Consider the following 18,662-nt stretch of genomic DNA (forward strand, 5'->3'; position numbering starts at 1 on the left):
CCATGCCAGCTGCCCCCAGAGCCCTTCCCAGGGGAACACGTCTGCGCTGGCCCGAGCAGCCATTGCTGCAGCCCCTGCCCTGCTCCCCAGAGCCTGAGCTGGGGCTGCTGCTCCGCAGAGCACGGGAGCTGTGCTGCCTGGGGCCCTGGGTGCCTCTGCTGGGCTCTGCTGCTCAGCCTGGCACACAGAGGCAGGTGATGGTGCTCCCTGCACTGACCCCCTCCCACACAGGCTCTGCGCGGCCATGGAGGGGCTCAGAGGTGCCTGCCTTGTTCCAGGGCTGCCAGAGGGGCTCGGGGCTGCCCTGGATCCTCCTGGGGGAGCTCCCTGAGGGTCAGAGGAGTCAGTGCCCAGACCCCTTTCCCTGTGCCTGCTGTGTCCCTGGGCTGCAGAGCTCTCCTGGCTCACAGCAGACATTCAGTCCCTGATCTCAGGGTGACCCCACCCTGGCCAGGCCTGTGCCCAGTGAGCTCCACTCCCTGCTGGTCCCTGGCACACACACTGTCCCTGCCAATACTAACCAATAAGTGACCCTAAGGCATGGGGACTGGGGGACAGACATTTAGGACAGCATGTGGGGCAAGGCTTGGGGCACTGACCCCTGGCCGCTGGCTAATCACTCGACATTCTGGAGCAAAGCTTCTAGACGGAGGGGATGGGATGCTGAGTGATTGACAGAGAGCCAGGGTGGGGATTTGGGGATGATCTCAGCAAGGGAAAGGGATTATACAGGTAAAGGGAGGGAGGTACCATCTGGGATGAACCATTTGGGAAAAAGACGGGGATTCAAAAACAAAAGTATTGCAAAGTATTACAAAGTATAAAAACACACTATGAGACACCACCCAGATCTGGTGTTTGCTGCCCAAGCGCCCAGATCCGGAAATTTCCCAGGGCTGGCACAGCTCAAGTCCAGCAATTTGCTGGCACAGAAAGCCAGAATCTGGCAATTTCCTGATGCCAATACAGGTGCCCAGACCTGGTGTTAGCTGCCACTGCCAGTGCTCAGATCTGGATATTTCCCTGTTCTGGCAGAGCCAAGTCCAGCAATTTTCTGGCAAAGAAAGCCAAAACCTTGCAAATACCTGGTGCTGGCCCCACCCAGATCTGGTGTTTGCTGGCACTGCCAGTGCTCAGATCCAGCAGTTTCCCAGTGGCAGCACAGCCCAAGTCCAGCAGTTTGCTGGCACAGAAAGACAAAACCTTGCAATTTTCTGGTGGTAGCACCGGCAGCACCCAGATCTGCGGTTAGCTGGCACCGCCAGTGCCCAGATCTGGCAATTTCCTGGTGCTGGCACTACCCAAATGCAGCAATTGTCTGGCAAAGAAAGCCAAAACCCGGCACTGCCCAGATCTGGTGTGTTGGGGTTTGTTTAAAAGAGGAGGGAGACCTCGGCTTAAGGCCCTCTTTAGTTGGGGTCAGCAGGAGCTCCCGCCCATGATCCTCTTGTTCAGTTATGCAATTGTTACTAGAAAGTTCTGAGTTCTCTTTGCTACCATTGGTTACTTTATACTGCAAAAACTGTAAGATTCTTAATCCTTCCTTCCTCTTGGATCCTTCCCTCAGATCCCACCTTAACCCCTCCCCATAAATAAATGTATAAATATTCCTGCTAGACCCTGGACCCAGGCCTTTTTCTGCTTCTCTCTCTGTACTGTGTACGCCGTCCTGTTTGTTGTGTTTGCCTTCAGTAAAGTTCTGTTTCCAGACAACGAGATAAAAGCAGTCGCTGTCTGTAAAGTTGCCAGAGCTGGTTCTCAGGGAAACCACTGGTCAACAGTGCAGACGAGGACCAGAAGGTTTCACTGGTGTTTGCTGGAACTGCCAGTGCCCAGATCTGGAAATTTCCCTATTCTGACACAGCCCAAGTGCAGCAATTTGCTGGCGCAGAAATCCAAAACCTGGCAACTTCCTGCTACTGGGTCTGGCACTGCCCACATCTTGTGTTTCCTACACAGGAACCCAGATTTGGAAATTTCCCGATGCCAGCAGAGCCCAAATCCGGCAGATTTCTGTCACTGGCAACGACACCACCCAGATCAGGTGTTTGCTGGCAGTGCCAGTGCCCAGATCTGAAAACTTCCTGGTGCTGGCACAGCCCAAGCCCAGTGATTTGCTGGCACAGAAAGCCAAAGTTTGGAAATCTTCAGGTTCTGGCTCCAGCGCCACCATGATCTGGTGTTTGCTGGGACCGCCAGTGCCCAGATTTGGAAATTTCCCGATGCCTTCACAGCCAAGGTCCAGCAATTTGATTTCAGCCACCTCAGGAAGAGAAGTTCCTCGGACTGTGACTTTCCTTTTTCTTGGAACTGTTTAAACCTGCTCTGGACTGAAAACCCAGACAAACACCTGCAGCTCACACCTGTGGCCCCCCGAGCTCTGGGACGCTGCATTCCAGCAGCAGAGGGACTCAGGAGAGACCGAGTGAGCCAACTACAACCCAAAAAAAGAACTTTCTGAATTTGCCATCTCTTCAGCACTGTCAGAGGTTTTATTTAATATTATTCATTTTTCATGCTTGTGAATACTTTACTCGTTAAAAAAACTGGAGTTTTTTTTCACTTTTCTCAAGGGAAGTCTTTTCCTGAACTAGTAGGGGTAGGGGCCGCTTGAACTTGCCTTCTAGACAGACCCCTTTAGGAGGTTTCCTCCCCAAATTTGCCCTAAGCCAGCACAAACAGTCACAATGAAAATTGCACCAGTGGCATAATTTCCTGGTGGCAAATCTTGGGACAGAAGCTTGACCTTGTTCTCCATGAGAGATTTTTGGGAACAGCAGACAGGAGAAGACTCCTGGAAAACTGAAACAGCTTTCCAGATGTGAAATAAAAGAAACAATCCAAGGTGTTTTCCTCTATTTATTTCTATGCTCCCCTTTTCTATGTTGCATCCAGTAATTCCAGATGCACCTCACCTCTAGGATTGATGATTTAGTGATTTTTAGACACTCTAAAATACCATGAGCCACACACAGTTTTCCTTCCCCTGTTTTTACTGGAAAGCAACACTGGAGGTGTCAGTGCAGTGCTGGGGTCAGGTAGGAATCCTACCCCAAGGGAAGGTGCCCCGATAATGTTTGACCCTCAGCAAGGACAATGCACAGCAGCGAGCCAGGGGATCGCTGTGCCAGTGTGCAGGAGTCAGGGCTCTGCATCTGGGCTCAAGGCTACAAAGTTCCCGTGTTTGGGCAGACGGAGGGGCTGTCCCCGGGGCGCGCGGGGCTCGAACGTGGGGCGAGCGGGGAACGGATACGGGGACGAACGGCCCCGGTGCTTCAGTTGCAGCGGCGGCAGCGGCAGCAGCAGCGGCGAGAGCAGCAAAACACGCTTTCCCCTATTTTTCTTTCTCTTTCTCTTTGTCCCTTTATTTCTCCTTCTCTCCATTTCCCGCTGTCGGGCACCCTTCTCTCGGGGTCCCTTGTCCGGCGTCCCTCTCCTCTCAGCGCCTCCCTCTCCCCTACCGGGCCGGGCCATGCCCCCGGCCCCGGGCGGGGCTGCCCCGAGCCCCGCCCCGGCCGTCCCGCCGCGGTCTCGCCTCCGCCCGGCTCTGGCCGTGCTGGCGGTGGCGCTGCTGGGCGGGCATCAGTGCCTGGTGCGGGGGCGGCACCGCCGCCCTTCGGCTCCGCCTGGCTCGAGCCCGGCCCCGGACCCGACGCAGGCTCCAGTCCCGGCCCCGGCCCCGGCCCCGGCTTCTCCCGGGGCCCGCGGAGCACACCCGCGGCGCGGCCACTCCCGCCGCTCCCGCTGCGGCTTCCCCGGCCCGAGCTCCGCCGCTTGGCAGCGCGGCCTCCGGCCCCCAGCCGCCGGGGCCGGGGGCGGGTGGGGATGCCGGGCCCGGGGCGGGTGAGGGGCGCTCGGGGGCCGTTGCTGGCCCCGGGCCGAGCGCTGACAGCCGCGTCCCGCCCGCAGGGACGGCGCAGGAGGCCCTGCAGGAGCGGTACCGGCTGGGATCGCTGCTGGGGCTCGGCGGCTTCGGCAGCGTCTTCGCGGCCACGCGGCTCTCGGACGGCGCCCCGGTGAGCAGCGAGGCCGGCGGCGCGCAGGCGGAGGGGGCGGAGGAGGAGGGAGGAGGAGGAGAAGGTCGGGGCGCGGCGGGACGGGCGGCGAGCTCAACCCGCTGCTCTCCCTCGCTCGCAGGTGGCCATCAAACGCGTGCCGAGGGATCGCATCCGGCTCTGGGGCGAGCTGGTGAGTGAGCGGAGCCAGCGGCGGCAGCCGGGCCGTGCCGGGCGGCGAGGAGCCGGGGCCCGGCACGGTGGGAGCCGCCGTGAGCCCTGCGGGGAGAGAGGGCGTGGGTTGAGCGGGGCATGCAGAGCATCCCGGGCTGGCTGAGGGCTCCCAGAGCCCCAGCACGGCCTCGGCCCCACTGACGGCATCGTGCTCCTCCCGCAGCCCGACGGCACCAGCGCACCCCTGGAGATCGTGCTGCTGGCCAAGGTGTCCTGTGGCTGTGGCGGTGTCATTCAGCTCCTGGAGTGGCTTGAGCTCCCCGACAGCTTCCTGCTGGTGCTGGAGCGTCCGGAGCGGTGCCAGGAGCTCTCGGGTTTCCTGGCGGAGCGGGGGTTCCTGCCGGAGGAGGAGGCGCGGGGGCTGTTCCGCCAGGTGCTGGAGGCCGTGCGGCACTGCACCAGCTGCGGGGTCCTGCACCGGGACATCAAGCCCGAGAATGTCCTGCTCGACCTGGCCAGCGGGCAGCTGAAACTGATCGACTTTGGCTGTGGCGCCTTCCTCCAAGACACAGCCTACACCCAATTTGCAGGTGAGCCCTCGCAGGGGGTGCTCCTGGGCATCTCGTGGCCCAGCCTGGGTGCAGCACTGGGGCTTCCCCCTATTGCAGCCGGGATGGGATTGATGCTAGAGCCGAGTTGATTTGGGTGGGGTGTGAGGGCGGCCAGCTCCCAGCCCTGCTGACAGCCTTCAGCACCCACTGTGCCCTGGGCTGGGGCTGGAGCTGGGGCAGCCAGCCTGACACAAACCCCCATGGGGGCAGCAGAGAGGGGGGGGTCTGACCCCATTCCCCAGATGGTTTGGTGTGCAGGCGAGGAAGGGCTGGACTGCTCCGCTCTCCTTGTTCACCTTGGCTTATTAACATTTTTGGGGGCCATGCAGGTGGGGAGGAGAGTGGGTTTTCTCCACTACTGGGTGGGTTTTTCCTTTGTGTGTCATGGTTGGGCTTTCCCAGGGATTGTGCTGCCCTCTTCCAGTCCAGTGGCTTCTTTTCCAGCCACGAGTTAGTGCACAAGTCCCAAGTGCTGGCGAGAGGGCAGTGCTCACCCCGTGTGCCTCTGGGGCAGCCCCCACATGCCCAGGGATGCTGGAGCCAGGTTCTGGGAGCAGCAGCAGCCCCCTGCTGAGCTGTCTGTGTTCCACAGGAACCCTGTCCTACAGCCCACCAGAGTGGATCCAGCACCAACGCTACCACGGCGAGGCAGCCACGATCTGGTCCATGGGCCTCCTGCTGTGCCACCTGGTCATGGGGAAGCACCCGTTCAGGAGGGGCCAGGAGATCATCCGGGGGCGAATCTTGTTCCCACGATGGCTCTCTCGAGGTGGATCCTCATCTCTGGGCACGGGGGGAATACCAGTGCTGGGAGACAGCAGCGGGCTCATGGGCAAACCACTCTGGCAGCTGCTGAGGAGGTGGCACATGTCCTGCCCTCCTGCTGTCCTCCAAACAGAGCATCCATGGGGAAGTTTAGGCCCAGCTCTGGTCACACCCAGCATGACCTGGGCATGGGAACAGGAGGGCAACTTCTCCAACTGACTGGTGATTTCTGGTTTCTCTCCCCAGAGTGCCAAGATGTTATTAAGAGGTGTTTGTCCATGCAACCCTCGGACAGGCCATCCTTAGAAGAGCTTTTCTGTCATCCTTGGGTGAAGGGTGTTTCCCTGCCCTAGAAGACTGAAGAAATCCACGTGCACAGTTGGATCCAGGGACCTAGCAGGTACCAGCTCCACGCATCTCTTGGCAATCAGTGGGAAAGCAAACCAGGCTGGTTTTGTCCTGCCTGTAGCTCTGAGCAGGGGTCAGCAGAAGGGAGCATGCAGCTCTTGGGCTGGAGCTGAGCTGGAGACCCGGTGTGACAAGCACTGGTGGCCACCATCCCCCTGGTTTTGTTTGTATGGTTCATGGATGGCTGGGGCCCTAGGCAGAGCCCTGACAGCCTGGTCTGACCCCAGGGAAGGAGAAGGAGCCCCTGGAGAAGCTGTTCCAAATGGGGCTGGTGCTGGAGACACCAAGGACAACCTCAAGGATGATAATTTCTTCCTTGGCCTGGCCAGCTGAAGATGATGGACTTGGATTCTGGCACCTTCTTCAAAGCCAGGCTCCAGGTCCAATTTGCAGGTGAGTCTACAGGCATGGGGTTGCTCCCAGATCTGGGCATGGCACAGCTGGGCACCAAAGGTTCCCCCTTTGCTGGGGCAGACGCAATGAATTCTTCTGTCAGCTACCCAGCTGCTTTTTGACTCTGGGCAGCTGCTGAGGGCTGGATGTGCCCTGGCTGGCTGCAGGCTGGGCACGTGTCCTGCCCTCCTGCTCTGCTGCCAGAGGCAGCAGGATGGGCAGCTCTGGGCACAGCTCTGGGCACAGCCAGCATGGCCTGGGCACCGCAGGCCTTGGCACAAGGGGACAGGAGCCCTCAGCTGACAGGCACTTTCTGCTTTCTCTCCTTGCAGCCGGGCTCTGCGGGTGCTGAGGCTGCTCTGGGCTCTGCCAGGGCTCTGCTGGGCTCAGCCCTGGGCCCAGCTGGGCTGGCTCTGCCCTCACATTGCTCTCACAGCTCTGCATCAGACGAGCCCGTTGCGAGCACAGCGCCTGAGCTTTCTGCTTTGGCAGGTGAGTGAGACTCTGCTGCAGGCCCAGAGATTGCAGCTGGGGACACACATCCAACTGGCAAGGACCCAAACTCTCCACAGTCCCAGCTGAATGCCTGGATCTGTACAGGCTGTTTTGTGTGTCCCATTCTTCCTTCTTGATTGGCTGGAATTGTGCAATTGCACTTTGTTCCTCCTCTAGAAGTGCCACGAGTGGGCCAAAGCTGGCGAGTGGGCCGTGCTCCTGAGGCAGTGCAGTCTGGAGCTGGTGGATGGAGAATTGCCCTTCTGCATTTCCACACCAGAGCAAAAAGCTGTCAGTGGGACTTTGTGACTCTAAGAAATCCATGAAAGTTTCAATGGGAATGTTCCGCTCATTCCCAGGCTGAGAAGGAAGGTTGTCTTGTAAAGGATTTGGGCTTTGACAGAGTTTCCATTCCCAGTCCTGCTTGGAGCTGGAAGTGCACAAAGCAATTTCCTCTTGCCTCGACCACAATTAAAAATAACAATATTGGAAACAATCCTCAAAAACTTTTTAAAAAGACTGCCGAGGTCAGTAAGATGGATCCATGCCATCAGCACATTTACAAAGTAAATAACTGAGTTCTCTTTCAAAATATCAGTTGCCTCTTAATTCAAAGTTAGAGATGATTTTTCACTGCACACTTGGGGTTTTTTTTTATCTTTCACATTTTATATAGTTTTTGATTACTTTTTCCTTTTTTTTCCTGTCAATAGAAAACATGTCCTACAAAAAGAATGTCCTTTGCTCCTGGTTCCCATGTGGAGCAGCTCCCTTCCTGCTGGCTGAGCTGCTCAGGCAGAGCCCGGCAGCTCCTGGCCCTGCAGGGCTGAGGCTTTTCCCCGTTGCTGGGCACAGACTGATGGAGCAGCACTGCTGAACTCAGGCACACAGAGGGACCAGCAGCAGCTGCCTTTGGCCACCTGAGGCTCCAAGGCCCAAACTCTGAGCAGCCAGGGCTGGAAGAGACTGGCAGGATCTGATCCCTGACTCTGGGCAGACAGGGCTGCACAAATGACCCCACAGCAGCAGCAGCAGCAGCAGATGGAGCTGACTTTGAGCAGAGCCCCTGCCCCTCTTGCCTCCCGTGTGCAGCGGTGTCACAGCAGCCTGAGGCACCTGGGAGCCCCCAGTGCCAGCAGGGACTGGAGATGGCAGCCCTGGGCTCCTGGAGGCTGTGCAAGGAACGGAGCTGGGCACTCCCTGTCCATGGGGAGCTTCCAGATGGAAAAGGCTGCTGTGCCCAGGCAGCTGCAAGGGCACAGAAAGGAGGCTCTGGAGCACTGGATCTGTGCCAGTGCCACAGTCCTGGGCAGCAGCCAGGGAGCCCTGGTGGAACAGAGGGCACAGCAAGAGGGACAGAACCAGGCAAGGGCAGAGACTGGAGAGAGCCAGGCCTGGGAGCAGGAACAGCTGCTCCATTGCACTCTTGGAGAAAGCTCTTGGCTGGTTCAAAGCGCTGAAAGGCGGGAAGGGCAGAGAGGAGGCCACAGCAAACAATGCTCCTGTTTGCACAGCCTCCCCTCTCCATGTCCCAGAAGGAATTGCATGGACTGTGTTCTTCTCTCCGAGTCGTCTCGTTCAGCATGAGCAGCTCAGCACCAGGAGCTGAAGGAGCTGAAGCCTCAGGCCACATGAGCTGGGCAAGAGGGAGCTTTTGGAGCAAAGGAATGCTGCTAAAATAGACCCAGCTGAATGCAGTGGATATAATAATGGAATCACAGAATCCTTTCTGTTGGAAAAGCCCTCTGAGCTCACCCAGTGCAGCCGCTCACCCAGCAGTGCCAAGCCCAGCACTAAACCACATCCCTGAAGTGCCAAGGCCTGGACACCAATCCTGAGTGAGGCCTGGACAGCAGGCCCTGAGCCAAAGGTGGCCTCTGGATGAACCTTCCAAGCAAAGGTTATCTTTGTATCTGCTCCCTGATGAAATATACATGGTCATTAACACTGTGATAGATGTAGCCACTCCTTAGTGAAACATGTCTTGACCTTTGTGTATTTAGAAGCCAGACAAGGCCATGAAATCTGACATCTGGCCTTGTCTGGGGCCTGAAGGATCAAAGTCAGCTCCCTTGGTTCCTCCTTGAGCCCTGGCCAGGCTTTGGGAGGGACGCAAGAGGAGGATGAAAGCAGATGTTGCCACACTAGCAGTGCTGTCAGTTTGTTCATTCAGCACTGTCAGAGCTTGGCCCTCTCCCAGCGGGGTTGGAGCCTCACCTGGGGCTGGAGGCACCTGCAGGAATTCCCAGTGCCCAGGAGTGGCTCTACAGCCCTTGGCTGTGACAGCTTCCCCAGCTGCTCTGTGGATCTGGGTGATGGTAAAGGCTGAGGGTAAATGCTGCTGGATCTTTCTTAATCTCTGCAGGCAATCTTTGGTGGGGATGGTTGGATGCATTGCTGAGCTGCTCCTTTTGTGATTCTTTGCTGCTCTGAACTGCAGGAAATGACACTGATTCCTTCAGTTGGAGTCTGTGTCTTTGGTGTTGACCCTGCCCACTGGTAAAACAAAACTGGCACAGTCTGGCCAGATCCCAACAAAATGTCACTTTTTAAATGTAAATGTGAATAATCAGTCCCATCAGAAATTCCCAGATGGGAAGCCCTTCCCTGGAGTTCCCTGGCTCTGGAGTGGGCTGAGGTCAGAGCCCCGTGTGAGCAGTGGGGCAGTCGGGTAAAAGAAGCTGCCCCCCTGGATGGCTTCAAATGCATCCGAAAATTGCATATGGAAAAGGAAAAGACCTTGTGGGTTTGGGCAGACAAAGATGAATTTGTTAAGGGTGTATTGGAAACAGCACCTTCGGAAGGACAATTATTGTTGGAATGCTCCCACATGGAGCAAGAGAAGAAGGTTTTAATTTTGAGCTCAGATGCATTTGTGCAAGTGAAATATCTATATACATAATAATATATATGTATTTATAGTATAATAAGACCTCAATATATATATTTATATATGTCTGTATCTACCTATATCTATATTTTTATATCACTATCTATGTATAAAATTATAATAGTAATGTGAAGTAGTGCTGACAATACTAATTTGGTAGCTTTGGCTGCTTAGGGATGTAACACTAAATACCCTACAGAACTGGATTGGCCAGGACCCTAATGTCAGTGGCCAACTTTGTGAGATTGTATACAATGAAAAAGGAGGAAGGGAGGAAATTGGCTATTTTTACAGGGTTTGCTGATACTGTGATGCAGAGTGCTTTGTCTGTTCCTGTGAAAAATACAGTGATAAGGCCTGCAGAGTTTTTCATGTACCAGACTATGCACAAGCTGCAGGACTGGTTGAACAGGTTTTTAAAAGAGCAGTGTAAAAAATGAGGAGATGGGAACCTTTCCCCATGGAGAATCCATCTCTCAGATGTGCTCCATGCCCTTCACAATGGCCCACTGGGGAAATGAAACCCCCTGGCTGTGCACGGCTGCCCCCAGTTTGCAAATCCAACCATGGGCAGTGAGACTTGGGCTGCCTGGGAAATTTTTCCGGCTGTGATGGCCCCTGGCAGGGCCAGCCCAGAGGCTGCAGGGCTGGGCCTTCATGCATTGGAATTAATGAGGAGAAATTCAAAGCAAATGAGAGCTATCAATACCGAAACAGGAATTTAGATTCCTCCAGGACACTTTAATTTGGTAACTGCTCCCTTGGAGCTTGGCCTTGCAAAGTGTTCCTGTCATGGCAGGAGGAATTGATGCAGAATATCCAGGAGAAATTGCAGTAATTCTGTAAACCATAGTGACCAGGATTGGATTATTCAGCCCCATGACAGGGTAGCACAATTACTGATCTTGCAATTTTAGGAACGATTTTGAAAAAGGGAGATCCACTTCCAGTCACCACCATTTGTGGAGATAAAGGGTTTGCATCCAGCAGCCCTAATAATGGAGCCAGAGTGTGGGTCCAGAGGCCAAATGGCCCTCCCGAGGCAGCTGAAGGAGCAGCTCCTAGGAAAGACAAGTCTGAGTCCTGAACCCTGGGCAGGAACAATGGGAATGTGTCCCTGCAGCCAGGGATTCTGTGTGAGAACAAGGAGATTTGACAGGAGATTGTTTTACACATCCTGCCAGACCAAATCTCCCTGTTTGCCCCAAAGGCCCCTGTGGAAAATGCTCTGATCCATGGGGCTCCCTGTGAAGGCTGCTGTGACACTGAGGGACTTGCACAGGAATTCCATCCAGGAGCCTGGGTGCCTCTCAGGGACTGGGACCTGGCCCCTTCCAACCAGAGGGGAAAGGGCCCCCCAGGCCTTGTTAGCCACAAACAGCATGGGAAAGCTGAACAGCAAAGGGTCTGGGGGCATTATTCTGGAATTAAAAAGGTGCCAGCTCCATGGACAACAGAATTCTTGTTCCTAATTCGAATGAGATTGAGAAAAAAGAATGAAGAATGGTGTCACTAAAGTACTGCTGATGTCTGTAAGGTGTACCTTGAAAGTCAGCCAGAATCTTTGTCTGTCACAAACCCCTCCAGTGTTTCACCAAGGGATTGGTCATCAAAATGTAATGATGAGTTATGATGGATTGCTGAGCTTATCCTTTTGTAATTCTTTGCAGCTGTGCATGATATAAATTACAATTCCTTCAGTTGGTTTCTGTATCTTTGGTAGTGACCCTGCCCACTGGGGACACAAGGCCCCTTCTTGCCTAAGTGCTCCCTGGGAAGGAAAAAGCCTTCACTCCAAAATTCCCCCCTTCCTCCTTGTTTTCCCCCTTCACACCCTGAGCATGATGTGCTCTGGTCTGGGCTATGCCCGGGGTCAGTTGGGGTCCCCTATCCTGGCTGTCCCCTGCCCAGCTCCCCCGCAGCCCCAGCCCCTCCCCAGCGTGGCTGGACGAGGGGCAGGACAGGCCTTGGCTGTGCTGCAGCTCAGCAAGAACAAAACCATCTCTGCGTGCCCAGCCCTGTGCTCAGCACCCGGCCCAGCAGTGTCTCAGTGCCAGGGGCTGTGCCCTCAGTCCCTGCCGGGGGTTTCCATGGCAACTGCCAGGCCAGGTGACCCAGGTGTCCCCCCAGTGCTGGTTGCCATGGAAACAGTGCCCAGCCCCGCCCCTTTCTGTCTGGCTGACCTGGCCTTTGGCCCTGGCAGTGCCGGTGGCTGCTGGTTCCTGGTGCCAGAGCGGCCAGCGCGGCACAGGGCAGGTGGCCATGGCACAGCCCCCAGCAAGGGATCCCCTCTGGCTCTGGGCACTGACACCAGCCCTGAGCAAGGGCCCAGGGCAGCTTTTCATGGCCACCAACCATCACAACGGCTCCAGGCATTGGTTGCCATGGCACCAAACCAAGGAACGGGTCCCTGTGGCCATTGCCATGGCACCTGGTGGCACCAACGAGTGTCACTGCAATTGTACCTGGAACAGCCCTGGCACCGCTTTGTCCCGGGGTTGCCATGGAGCTGAGGGCAGCAGCAGCTGGTGCTCTGCAAGGGCCCTGGGGGAGATGGGAAGGAGCAGCAGAGCAGGGGCTGATCCATCCCCAGTGCACTGGACAGTCCAGGGCAGCGTCCCAGAGCGTCCTCATGCAGCTGCCAACAACATCCCCCCTCTGCAGCCCTGGCCTCTCCCCCAGCTCACACAGGTGCCCCATCCTTGCAGGCACAGACACGGCAGCACTGGCTCAGCAGCCCCTGTTTGCATTGCACAGAGCATGGGGAACACCCCCATGCTGTTGCTGTGGGATATGAACCTTAGGGAGCACAAATGCCATCAGCCCCTGGGGCCAGCAAGGGCTGGGGGACACCAGGGAAACCACTCAGCCTTGTCCTGGCCTCTGCACTCAGCCAGAAAGTTTGTTCCCATCAGCTGGGAGTGCCCTGTGAGTGCCATCCTGTGGGTGCCCTGTGATGGCACTCAAGGTGATCTGTTCCATAACCTTGCTGGGCACCCAGGTCAGGCTGCCAGGCCTGGAGTTTTCCAGCTCCTCCTTCCAGCCCTTCTTGGGGATGGGCTCACACTGGCACCTCCAGTCCTCTGGGAACTCCCTGCTGAGCCAGGACTGATGGTAAATGATGGAGCGCAGCCTGGGGAGCTCATCCACAGCTCCCTCATTGCCCTAGGATGGATCCTGTCTGATCCCATTCACCTGTGAGCATCTGAGTGGCTCAGCAGGTCACCCACTGCTTCCTCCTGGAATCCAGGGGCTGTTCTGCTGCCTGTGCCCATCTACCAGCTCAGGAGAACACTTGTCCTGAGGACATCCTCCCCTAATATTGAAAATTGAAAGAAACTAGGGGTAAAGTAGCTCAGCCTTTTCCTTATCTTTTGTTACTATATTCTTTACTGCAACCAATAAAGAGTAGAGGTTCTCCTACTCCTCCTTTTTGCTGTTATTTTTTTTTTATGAAAACATTTTTATTCTTTTTGCTGAACCCTCCAGGTTAAGTTTTATTAGAGTTTTCAACTCTCAGCTTTTCTTTCTGTATGACCCAGCAACACCCTTAAAGACTTCCTGAGTTGCTGGTCCTTTTTCCACCCCTGAGTCTCCAGAAAAGCTCCATGGGCAGCCAGGCCAGTCATTTTCCTCACTAGCTCATCTTCTGCCACACTGGGACAGGCTGCTTCTTACCCCTTATGATTACTTTCTTGAAATGTGTCCATTCTTCCTGGATCCCTTTGTTGTTAAGGGCTGTTTCCCTTAAAGCAATCAGTTCCTGATTTGGTATTCCCCAAATCTGCAGCCTAAACAGGCTAAAGTCTGCTCTTCCTATTTCCAGTGCAGAAGTTTTGTTGCTGCCCCTCCCCCTTTCACAGAACATTGAACACTTCATTATTTCATGGTCACTGTGCCCCAGGCAGCCTCTGAGCCCCACATCTGCCACCAGCCCTTCTCTGTTTGTGAACAGCAGCAGACAGAGCTTTCCTTGGCAGTGGGAGTGTTACCAAAAATTCTGTAAAACAGAAAATTCCTTAACCCCAATGTAGCATTAAGAAGCAGCATTCTTTATTCAGCTGGATGCACAGGGAATAGCTCCTTCCAAAGCCCTGCATGCTGAGTACAGGAAAGTTTCTGTTTATATTCTGTATTTTGCATACATATTCATTGATTGTCCTGGACTAAAAATACATATGATAATCATTTCCCCAAAATCATTAATATATTTCCCCTCCCCTTTACCCATGCATTCTCCTGTCCTGGGGGTCTCCCTGGTGGTCCCTGGTGGTCGTGGATCCCAATGTTCCAGTGGGCCTGGCTGAGCTGGCAGGACACTGAGGCTGCTGAATTTCCAGTTCCCCTTCTCACACAATGGGCACTGTCTGGTTTCCACAGGCCTGGGGTTGTGGAGAACAAGCTCCAGGTGTCAGCTCACCTGGTGGAGACAATTTATCATCTGGTACCATGTGGTCACAGAGTGGGCTATGACATCACAGAGTGGGTTAGGTGAGGTCATCGAGCAGCCATGGCATCATAATCTGCCTTTGTGACATCAGAGATCCAGCTGTGACATCACAGGGCAGAGGTCTGACATCACAGTGCAGACAATGACATCACAGACTCTGGTGTGACATCAGAGACCAGCTGTGCGACACTGGAGAATGGGCTGTGACATCCCAGAGGGCCTGTGTGACATCCCAGCAGGCTGTGTCAGGTCACTGGGTTGGTCACTCTGCCCCAGCTCCCCCTCACAGTTTCTCCCAACAACTCCAACGCTGTCCATGCCCAGCAGGGTCCCTGTCCCCCAGGATCCCCCCGGCCCACCTGGAGCCACAGCCTCCACCAAAGGATGTTCCACAGGATCCACCCCAGAGCCTGACATGGGGACAAGGGGCCAGGGCTGTGTGACCAGGACATCAAGGACTGGGATTATCCAGGTCACTGTGGCCTGGATTGGGTTCCCCATGGCAGGAAAGATGTCTGGCAGCTGGAGCAGGGTCTGGGAAGGGCCTCCAAGGTGGGGCTGGAGCCCTTGGGCTGTGAGCAGAGGCTGAGGGAGCTGGGCTTGTCCAGCCTGGAGCAGGGAAGGCTGATGGGCTCCTCATCCCAGCCTGGCAGTGCCAGCGAGGAGGGGATGGAGAACACAGAGCCAGGCTCTTTACTGGGGGCTGGTGGGAGACAAAAGCCAATGGGTGGAAGGGGAAAGAGGGGAGATCAGCCAGGGCATGAGACGATGAAATGAGTCAGGCTGGTTTCAGCATTTCCTCAACACCAAGAGCAGCCTCACCTCCCTTCTCCATTCACCACTGATAGGTTTGCAAATCAGGAATTGTTTGAGCTGTTATGTCCTCAGTCCAGGACAAGAATCCTGAACAAATACCTTAATTGTGTTTATATCTATCACAGAACCACCTTAGTCAAAAATTAATTTTAGTATGCAAATCAGTTGTGAACAGTGGAGTCATCAGACATGCTGGGACATTGCACATAGCTCAGGGAAGAGTTTGTAATTGTGTGATTGTTATTTTAATGGTGTAATTTTTATTAAGTTATATCCTGTTCAACTGTGGTCTGTTGGCTAGGTCCAGTGTGGGCTGGAGGGAGCTCAGATTTGCACAAGGCTGCTCTGAGTGCCAGCCTTGGATGGGGAAAATGGTGGGATGGGGGTAGGGACAGAGTCTGATTGTCAGCCATGAAATGTCTTGATATTCATACCCAGTCAAACTGCTTGAGGAGGTATTTGGATTCAATGTCAATTGGACATTGCACATTTCAATGAATTACTAGTAAAAAAAAAATTACAGGACCTAAAAAAATATTTTCTTGCTGTTTTTTTAAATTCAGGGTATTCACATTGAATTGGCTTCTGAAATATGACTAATTAACCACACATTTGATTTGAACGCTTAAATCAAATTATTCCCAGAGGCCTGGCTTGTTAAGGTGTTCTGAATGTTAATGAGCCCTGGGACACTGAATTCCTGCACTGAAGAGCTGAAGGCTGAACAAGCCTCTGGAGCAGGAAAATTCAGCAGCAGCCTCCAAGGTGCTGAGGATGTCAGCAGCCCCCACTGAGGCCATCCCTGCCCAGATACCGTGGGGGAATGGGCAGACAAGGAGAGCGTCCCTGGGGCTGGGGCAGCACAACTCAGAGGCAGCAGTGGCTCCAGCTGGGAAATGGAGTGTGGAATGTGGCTGGGAAAGCCCTGCCTGGGCTGTGCCAAGCAGGGCACTCAAGCCCTGACTTCCATCCAGTAGAAAACTCTGTCAAGGAGATATTTAAAAGGAATTACAATTGTTTCTGTATTCTGAATTGGACTTCCTGGAGAAATACCAACAAGAGATCCTCAGGAGCTCAAAACAACAAAACAGTCTTTACTGGTAACTTTGGAAAATCAGAGAATTTTTGGCAAAAGGTTTAATATGACATTCAATCAACAAAGAACACTTCTTAAAGCACTGACTTGGCCCATTCAACTTCACAAACACTAAGGTATTTGAATTTTACATTACTCAAATTTGCAAAAGGACCAAAATAGAAGAAAAGCACAGAAAGAGAGAGAGGCAAAAAGGATACAGAGGAGCATACACAGAGGTACCAACTCCTGGATTCCAGTAGCGTTCAGATGGAAATTCCAAGAGGAGGTAGGGTCAAGATGAGTGCTTGTCTTGTGGTCAGCCTGCAATACCCCTTCGTCTTCCTGGGCCCTTCCCCCAGGTGGGACTGTGGGTCATTTGGTCCCTCAGGAGCTGGGCTGGGGCTGCAGAGGTGGCTGTGGAGCATTGCCTGTGCTGTGCCAGGCACTGGCAGCCACTGCTGGGCTGGGATAGAGGCTCTGGGGGAATTGGGGTCACAGGGCAGGGCAGGGCTGGGGTTCCAGGGCAGGGGAGGGCTGGACCTGCCCCTTCCTCCCCTATTGGAATAAGATCCCAATATTACCAGGTAGATTGTGCCTGGGCTCGTCTGACCCCGGCTCCTGGGCCAAAGGCGGCAACTGTGGTGTTTCACCTCAGAGACACTTTTGGCTGGCTGGATGGTGTAGCTGAGCGCCGAAACAAGTCCAGGCTTGTAGAAACTCAGTTTGCCTCAGGTGCGAAGGCTTCAGGCTAAGGTGAGGAGGAAAAGGAGACAGATTCTGCTGGAGGGTTAATATCGAGAGTTTATTCCATGGTCACAGACGTCTGAATCTTAGGTAACATCTCCAACAGAATCCTGACCTCATGGCCTGAGTGACTTTTTAAGCTCCGGGGGAAGGGGGAGGGGAGGGACAGGTGAGCCACCAACCAGGTGGGAGGGGCAGGGTCTCAGGGAATGATGACACCCAGACAGGCCAATGACCTCTGGGCACAGGGGCATCTTTTGAACCTGAGCAACCACCTTGCTGGAATGTTAAGACTGATTGACAGCCCCGCAGGGGGCGAGGGGGAAGGGGAAGAGAGATATTGCCACACCTGGGAAGGGGCTGGGAAGTTTAAAACAGGAAATTGCAACACACTGCAACACTCCCCACACATGAAATGTCTTGAGCCAAGAAACTCCTCCACTCTGTCACAATAGGGAATACTGGAGGTGAAATCCCAATTCTGGCCATGCGCACCTAGATAAGAAGGACAGTTCTTTTCCTTAGGAATGAAAGCCCCAGTTCTCAGTAAATTTCTGGTTTGATTGTTTGGATTCTGTTTGGTTTTGTTGTTGCTTTGTTTCATTGTTGTGCCTGAAGTGTCCAGTCACCAGCAGAGTGACTCTTGCCAAGGAACTTTGTGCTGCTGTCCCTTAATATTCAGTCTGGTTTTTGCTGCTCCCTTGCTGGGGATTTTTTCAGCGCTCTCAAGGCCTCGTTGGTAACAGGGTGAAGGAGCCCTGGCCCAGGCTCTGGCCCTGGGGGACACGGGGACGCTGCCGGGGGGCCCCTGTCCATCTATTCCACCCCCAGGGCCGCAGCCCCCTGTCCCTGTGTCAGGCTCTGGGGTCGATCTCGTGGAACATCCTCTGGGGGAGGCTGTGGGGCTGGGGGCGGGGGGACCCAGGGGCACAGGGGACCTTGCTGTGCACGAGCAGGGTTGGACTGCTCTGGGGGGAACTGTGAGGGGGCTGAGGCAGAGTGACCTCCCCAGTGACCTCACACAGCCCCTGGGATGTCACACAGCCCCTGGGATGTCACACTACCCCCGTGATGTCACACAGCCACCTGTGATGTCACACTGCCCCCGTGATGTCACACTGCCCCTGTGATGTCACACAGCCCCTGTGGAATGTCACACTGCCCCTGTGATATCCCAGAGCCAACTCTGAGGCTCCACGCTATGATGTGATACAGCTGCTCTGTGATGTCACAGAAGTCTCTGTGATGTCAGAAAGTCACTCTATGATTTCACAATCTCTACTGTGATGTCACAGCCTGTTCTATGATGTTACACAGCCACCCAGTGTTGTCACAGCCCACTCCCTGATGTCACAGAGCCACCTTCTATGATGGCAGGATCTGCTCTATGGCCTCACACCCTACTCTATGATGTCACAGCCAGCTCTGTGATGTAACAACCCCCTCAGTGATGTCACAAAACCCTCTCTGTGATGTCATACTGACACTCTGTAAGGTCACAGCACATACTTTGACCTCACTGCCAGCTCTATGATGTCATGCAGCCATGCCATGATCTCACAGCCTGTTCTGTGTTGTCACAAAGTCCCCTCTATGACGCTGTAGCTGCTCAGTGACCTCACACAACAAATTCTGTGATGTCACAGCCCAATCTGTGACCTCACACAGCCCACTCTGTGCTGTCACTCAGCCCCTTGCTGACATCCCAGCTGCTCTGAGCCTCTATGACACAGCCACAGAGGCGCTGCTGTGACACAGCCCCCTCTGGGCCATCCCACAGCTCCTGCCAGTGCTGAGCCCCTGTGAGCAATGTCTGTGCCCTGCTGGTGTCCCTGAGGGGCCC

At 54.7% G+C, this 18,662-nt stretch overlaps 1 protein-coding gene across 1 annotated transcript; it reads left to right on the forward strand.

Moving 5' to 3' along the window:
- The first annotated feature begins 3,096 nt into the window (after positions 1-3,096).
- Positions 3,097-6,233, forward strand: LOC131093332 (serine/threonine-protein kinase pim-1-like). The gene is made up of 7 exons (XM_058040492.1): positions 3,097-3,270; positions 3,444-4,016; positions 4,138-4,188; positions 4,393-4,759; positions 5,373-5,549; positions 5,792-5,945; positions 6,181-6,233. Exons 1-6 carry the CDS (start codon positions 3,097-3,099, stop codon positions 5,896-5,898), a joined length of 1,449 nt encoding a protein of 482 aa, XP_057896475.1. The 3' UTR covers positions 5,899-5,945; positions 6,181-6,233.
- The last annotated feature ends 12,429 nt before the right edge of the window (positions 6,234-18,662 follow it).

This window comes from Melospiza georgiana, chromosome 25, assembly GCF_028018845.1.
Source record: "Melospiza georgiana isolate bMelGeo1 chromosome 25, bMelGeo1.pri, whole genome shotgun sequence".
Taxonomy (NCBI): Eukaryota; Metazoa; Chordata; class Aves; order Passeriformes; family Passerellidae; genus Melospiza; species Melospiza georgiana.